Source organism: Hevea brasiliensis, chromosome 6, assembly GCF_030052815.1.
Source record: "Hevea brasiliensis isolate MT/VB/25A 57/8 chromosome 6, ASM3005281v1, whole genome shotgun sequence".
In the NCBI taxonomy this organism is placed as follows: Eukaryota; Viridiplantae; Streptophyta; class Magnoliopsida; order Malpighiales; family Euphorbiaceae; genus Hevea; species Hevea brasiliensis.
In genome coordinates, this window is record NC_079498.1 from 1825186 (window position 1) to 1832567 (window position 7382).

At 26.9% G+C, this 7382-nt stretch overlaps 1 protein-coding gene across 2 annotated transcripts; it reads left to right on the forward strand.

Moving 5' to 3' along the window:
- The first annotated feature begins 1114 nt into the window (after positions 1-1114).
- On the forward strand, positions 1115-2438 carry LOC110644202 (uncharacterized protein At4g22758). 2 transcript variants are annotated; one of them, XM_021796886.2, is made up of 3 exons: positions 1181-1372; positions 1473-1866; positions 1984-2438. In XM_021796886.2, exons 2-3 carry the CDS (start codon positions 1473-1475, stop codon positions 2196-2198), a joined length of 609 nt encoding a protein of 202 aa, XP_021652578.2. In that variant the 5' UTR covers positions 1181-1372; the 3' UTR covers positions 2199-2438. The 2 variants fall into 2 exon arrangements, with proteins under 2 accessions (XP_021652575.2, XP_021652578.2); XM_021796883.2 differs by having other exon boundaries at positions 1115-1866.
- Positions 2439-7382: the final 4944 nt, after the last annotated feature.

Consider the following 7382-nt stretch of genomic DNA (forward strand, 5'->3'; position numbering starts at 1 on the left):
TTAATCATAAGCTTTTTCATTTATAGTGAAAACAATTTAGCTGACAAGATAGTTTAAAATTTATAAGCGTGCAAGATAATAATTATATTAATTAGGATGTGCTCCTAACTTTTAAATCAAATAATTATAAAAATATGCTATACTGAATATAGTTTCGTCTTTAATTATAATATAATTAAAAAAAATGAGAGATTGTCTTACTAAAATAAGAATTAAAATTATATTATTTAATTTAAAATAAATATAATAATTGAAAATTGAAATTTATAATAAAAATTGGAATAAACAATATTTGAAAATTGTAAATAATTATTGGAATCTTTCAAAATAGTCTCATTAAACAAAGTTCTTTAATTGGTTTTATATTGCAATTTGGCTACCTAAACTATAGTGTTAACTCATTTGCTAAAATTAGGAGTGGCAGTGAAGTAAATTGGATTGGAATCTATGATTTTAGTTTAAAGAATAGAATTTAGAATCGAAATTATTTACATGAGTAACTCATACACTGACAAAATGATTAATTACCATAAATCTAAGCCTCACGTCTACGACACAGAGAGACCGGGAAATCCTCATTGGTCCACATGTAAGGCTGTTCTCAGCCGTTTAACCAATTGTTTACCTGCACGTTTCCACGTCACAAGGAATTTCCTTATTGCCGAAGACTATTCGTGATTCTGACTGGTGAACCTCCTTAAGAGCCACTGTGATCTTGACACGTGTATTTAAGAGAGACTATTTAAACATGATTAAACAAATTTTGAGGTAAAAAAGGGACTTTGCGGGTAGATTCGTGTGTTTATTTACACGTGCGAAACACGTGATCATAATTCCAGATCCGCCGCCTTTTTTCAGGGCAATAATTTTTTACGTGACGTCCCACCGTTTAGCAGATCACACCACAGTCATTTACCACGTGTCCCACTCGTATGGCCCACCCTACACTTTCCGACCAGCTCACTAGTCCCGCGTACATAAACAGATCACACGCATGCGGCCTTGGCCCACCGGCAATACCCGGTCATCTACAGTCCAAGTTGACTGCTGACTGCAAAAGTTCGACCCAAACCTAGGATTTTCTTTCTGTACAACTGGTAGTAGCCGGTATTGTCCATGGAAATCGTGCCAGTTTCTTATCCTGCGCTCTCTTTTTCCTCTCCATATAAAGCCCCTCTCGCTGGCTCAATCGAGTTCATAATCTCCATATCCACCTCTGCTTGCTTTTCAAGCTTAGCCTCTGTTTCCCTTTTATCCACAGTTGCACCGTTCAGGTTATGGTCTCTGCTGATCACCGGAAACCTGAGAGCCGTCGCTTCTTCCCAGCTCTCGGTTTCCCCCGCCTCCGTTTCTTCCGTTACCGCCGTTTGAGGTAATTGACAACTCAAAGCCCGCAAAAAGAAGCAGAGAGGAATTTTATTTTATTTTTTCATAGACGATTTTTTTTTTGCGATATACTTTATTGATATAAGATGCCGACAACACCGAAGAGTAACCGTAAAGGACAGGATTCGGAGAAGAGCAGGAAGAACAGGCTGACAGAGAAGGCGTCGTCGTTTCACGGGAGGATCCCGGTGGATGTGCCGAAGCCGAGGATTCATCGTCCAAATACGCTACCTGATTTGCTTGGAGGCCGGAGGACGGCTGGAGTGAGCACAGAGGCGCGTCCAAAGTTGACGAAGCTGCTATTAAACGTGACGATTCAAGGAAGTGTCGGTGCCGTACAGATTTTGATGTCGCCGGAATCCACGGTTAGCGATCTGATCGCTTTTGCTATCCGGCAATACACGAAGGAAGGCCGCCGTCCGATTGTTTCAGCCGATCCCTCCAAATTCGACCTCCATTACTCGCAATTCAGCTTAGAAAGTAAGATCATCAATCATGATTTTTCTGATCAATTTTTTCCCACAATAAAAGAAGTGAAACATGTAAAGTGGAGATTCATTGAGATTGAGACTTGTTTTTTCCCGTTTTGGTGAGCAGGTTTGGACAGAGAAGGGAAGCTCATGGAGTTGGGTTCGAGGAACTTCTTCCTTTGCTCCAAAAAGTCGGTGGTTGACAGTGGAAATGAGATAGGAAGTTCTTCAAGCGGCAGCGGCGTAACGACAACGGCGTCGCCTTCATCTTGCTCAAAAGAAGTTGAAAAGGCTGCTAAAAGTGTCTTTCCTTGGTTAAAATTCATGGATTTCATGCTGTAACTAGCAGCGGGTGGTTATTATTATTGTTTTTTTCCCCCTTGTCACTCTATTTTTATCAAAGTATCAGTGTATAAAGTAGGTTTGAATTATATCATCTTCCAATTAAAAAAGATTGCATTTTAATTAGGTCAATTAAATTCAATGGAGAACACTGTTTCCTGTTTGTGTGTCTCTCCTTGAATTAAAACATAAGTTTCTGGAATTTGTACAGCTTATATATATTGTGCATCATTGTTCTTATGTTTTGTTTGACATTAATATTGAGGCTTGTGATGAAATAGAATCTCCATATTATTGAAAGGTTAAAAGATTCAAATCATGACATATACTGTTAAAGTCAAATGTTTAATAAATAATTTTATTAAAATCCAATAGCAAATTGTTCTATAATCATGGATTTGTAATTAATCACTACCTTATAACAACTATAAGAATGTTCAGTCAATACTTGATCTAAAAAGTCTAACATCAGCACTTCAAAATTAAGATTTTTACTTGATCCAATCCTTATATTCTTGAACCGGCGGCTGATAGACTCTAAAGAATAAGGAATTAATAAATCTCATTCATTTTGAGGAAACGTCTTGTTATATACAGGGCGGATTTAGAAGAAATCAATATATAAAAAATATAATAAAGTATTATAAAAAAAAATTTATAATTATATTTAATAAGATTTAATATCTTGAAAATTATCAAGAATTACATCATTATTACTATGATTATATAAGTAATTAAATAAGAATCAAATTAATTTTTTATTATAAAAAAAAAATTCAATACTTAAATTTAAAGAGATTAAGGGTCAATCGAACAATTTTTTTATAATACCTTTGCCACTGGTTATGTATACACTTTTAGAACATTCAATGGAATATTACAATTTTCCAAATATAAAATTTCATCACAGCGCAGAACAATCATGTGAAGAAATGTTACAACCACCATATCATATGCTAATGTTGAGTTGATCATGTGTTTATTGGTATTAAAAACGTGTCTTTATGGTAAATATGATAACATCTAAACGCGAATGATTTGAGATTGTATTTCTCCATGATTAGTAATGTTCTATAATTATAAAAACAATTAAAAAGTTTAGCGACTCCTCAACTAATTTCCTAAGGAAGCGCATGCACTTGTAAAGGCAATGGATTATGAGTTTAATTTTCAGGAGTGGAGTTCTGTCCTCTTAATTTTTTTTTATAGACGTTTTAATCTTTGATTTATATTAATGAAATCAGTTTAATTCTTAAATGCATTTATTCTTATTTTCTCTTTGTTTGAAATGTAAAATTTTAAAAAAATTAATTTAATTAATTTTTTTTATTAATTTTCATATAAATTTGAAATGAAAAAATTCGTATCTTTTTAATTTTAAAAGAAATTTATTTTTAAAAAATAAAAATAATATATGATTGTGTGATAATTCAATTGAATTCTTTCCTTACAAATAATTTATTTCAAATGAAATAAGCCACATTATAAGCTAGCCTTTTTTTTTTTCCCTTTGTGCAATAAATTAAATCATAATATTTGTGTTGTTTATTTTAAATTAAATAATTTATAAAAAATGTCTATTTTATAATCTAATGACAATATTTAATTTCAACTTAACTTTTTAGTTAATTTAACATCAATTAAAATTTGAATTTAAAATTTCATATTATTAAAATGATTCTAACATTATTAAATTAAAGTTAATTGATTTTAATTTAATAATCTTTAAAGTGGTGTTTGTATTGTTATTATTATTACTATTTTCATAGAGAATAAGAGAGTGAATATTCAAATCTAATATCTAGTAAATATGTGATATACATTTAGCCACTTAATAAATTCAATTAGATAATAATAATGATAATTAATTATTATTATTGAACATTTAAAAATTAGGGAGTTTCATAGTGGGTTTGAATATCATAGTCAAAATCAAATCAATTAAATTAATTTCTTATGTTAGACAAAAATCAGGGTCCAATAGCAAAGAAAAAGCACTAAATATCTAAGCATGAATAAACTTTATTTCATCTGGTCAGTGCAAATATGGATTAATTCCAATTTCCTTTCATTATTCTTATTGACGTTACTAATAGAATCACATTTAAATTTAATCATATCAAATCATCAATTTATATATTTATATATGGAGGAAAAATATATAAAATTAAATTTTATTTATTTTGTAAAAAATAATTTATATATGAAAAATATTTTTTATGAAAATTATTTTTTAAATATATATATATTTTATAAAAAAATTATTTATTATGAAAATATTTTTTATTATTTAGTTGCAATATTAAATTAATAATAAATATTTATATCATACATATATAAATATTTTCACAATTTAATAAAATTTATAAAGGACATTTGTTAACTCTCTCTTTACTGTGGGACCTTTTAATCTTTGATATATAGATTGATTGTGAGGTATATTCAATGTATGTGATTTGGCACAATTTAATAAAGTTAATATATTATTATTTTGTTAAAAATAAATATTTTACACTAAAAAAAATGAAGGAAATTAAAACTTATTAATTATATTGTAAAGTAAGCTTGGATTTTCAATAAAAGTGTGCATGCGTAGTTCTTGATTTGAATCCAAAACCAAGTGAAAAAAAAAAAAAAATCAAAGGCTGCTTTTGCTAAAGACCTCAAGATTCCCAACCCAAGAGTGAAGCTTCCTACATACAAACAAAATCAATTACACCCACAAAAACAGAACCTTGTGTGTGTATACATATTTTCAAAATCTTTTTGTGGAGTACATTAAACATACAATTATATATTCCCCTACCACATGCTCATGGGGATTTTTGTGTCTGTTTAGTATCGAAATTGGAAGGTTAAAATTAATTTTTAGAAAAAAAAATATTTTAAGTATTTATTTGATATTGTGTTTGAGGGGTTGAAATTGTTTTTTTAATGAAAATAATGGGTAAAAAAATTTAGAAAAAAATATTTTATTATTTTAGTATTTTTATATTTAAAACTTATCAAATTAATTTTAATTTATTTTTTTAATACTTTCTAACTAGTATATTTAAAAAAGTGATTTTTCTCAACAACAATTTCAAACAAGCCTTAGTTGGAGAGTATTATACTAGTTAGAAAGTATCAAAAAATAATTTAAAATTAAATAAGATAAGTTTTAATTATAAGAATACTAAAATATCAAAATAATTTTTTTCAAACTGCCTTTTTCAACGATATCTAAAATAATACTTTTATTTAGAAAAACATTTTAAACTCTCCAAACTCAATGTCAAATAAGCATTTAATGTGATTAAAAAAATTATTTTATTATTTTAGTATTCATATAATTAAAATTTATCAAATTTAATTTTAAATTATTCTCAATAGCTCCTATAACAGTAATATCAAATAAGCTTTCTGGATGTTTTTCCCAAATGTGAAGTCTGTAGTATTTGTTTTTTAATTTAAATTTATGATCTTATTAGTGGAAATGATATTAATATCACTAAATTAAATTCATGTTATTAAATTAATTATTATAATTAAGTGTTTCTTTTGATGTGTGTGATGTTTAGATATTTAAATTCTGATAATTTTTATTAGTCTTAAATTTTTAAATATTAAAAAAGTCAAAAATTTATCATGAAATTAATTATTATAATTAAGTGTTTTTTTTGATGTGTGATGTTTAGATATTTAAATTCTGACAATTTTTATTAGTTTTAAATTTTTAAATATTAAAAAAGTCAAAAATTTATTTGACAAATATTAAAAATATAATTTAGAGTAATATATAATTTAATTTTTTTGAGGATTTAAACCAAAATCGTTCAGAGTGGAGGAAGCGAATCTATATAGCCGATCCTAAATTTTTGGAATAAAGGTTTAGTTGAGTTGAGTTGAGTTTATATAATTTAATTTTCAAAGTATGATAAATGTTACATTTAATTTTTCTGTTTGGAAGGAAAAATCAATTAGTTTTTGAATTATGTTTAATTGAATAATCAATATATTGAAATTTTATAATTTAATTTATCAAATTTCAATATAATAATTTAATTTCTATTAATTTTTTAGTACTCTTTTTTTTTTTCCTTTTTTTTTTTCTTTTTTAATGGGCTGGCCTTAGGTTTGTTCTCTTAACAACTTGCAATTTTTCAGACAGTGTCCCAAAGTTTGGTCAGTCTACCCTGGAGTGTACCAATGCTCTGTAGTGATGAAGACTCATAAAAGTAATATGTAGATCTCTTCTTTTACATTAATATGAAATTAATTTACAATATTCATTTATAATCGTGGAAGAGAGAAATAATTTATAAACTCCAATTTAAAAAAAAAATTATATAAAGAGTTTAACAATTCTTATATAATATTATATAATATTTTGAATGCATCTAATATAAACTCCAATTTAAAAAAAAAAATTATATAAAGAGTTTAACAATTCTTAGATCAAATATTTATATCAATATTTATATAAAATTAATTAAAATGCATATAATGAAAACACGTATTTAAATATAAATATAAAATTTAACGATTATTAAACTCATTTTTATACAAGCTCAAGTTTTCTATATCATCACTATAACATTTTTTTATTTTTTAACAGGTATAAATATGTATTCATTAAAGTTTATTTAATGTAGTGTACATTAAATTAATGTTAATAGATACACATTAAATGAATCTTAACAGGAGCATGCTTGCATCCATTAAAAAAATTAAATTTTTTATATAAGAAAGATTTTAAATTTGCATTAAATTTGGACAATTTTACAAGAACATAAGGAGAGGGAAATAAATGACAATAAGGGAAGTGAGGGATAAAAGGGGAAGAGTGAGAGAGAGAGAGAATAAAAGTATTTTGATATTTAATTTAAACTTAGGATTTCATTTTTATTAATTTTGATATTTAATTTTAAATTAAGATTTAATATTTATTTGTTATCTTTAACTAATGAGAAATTCAATAGAATTTTGTATGGAAGAACTAAATTATTAATAAAATTAAACCGTAAAAATTAGAGATCAACTAAAATTGCATGAATTAAATAGAAAAATATGCTTAAAAAATAACATGGGCCAAATTCCATGAAACAAATTTTTTAAAGTTTTAATTTTCAAAAAAGAAAAGGCCTTTGAATGCTGGCCCAAAACCAGGTGCTCCGGCAGCTCGCAGCTTGCTTGAACTGTTCA

Excerpts from the sequence above, each read along its gene's own strand:
- LOC110644202 (XM_021796883.2), top strand. The coding sequence starts at position 1,473 with ATGCCGACAACACCGAAGAGTAACCGTAAAGGACAGGATTCGGAGAAG. Across the intron at positions 1,867-1,983 it reads CTCGCAATTCAGCTTAGAAA|GTTTGGACAGAGAAGGGAAG; the intron begins GTAAGATCATCA and ends TTTGGTGAGCAG.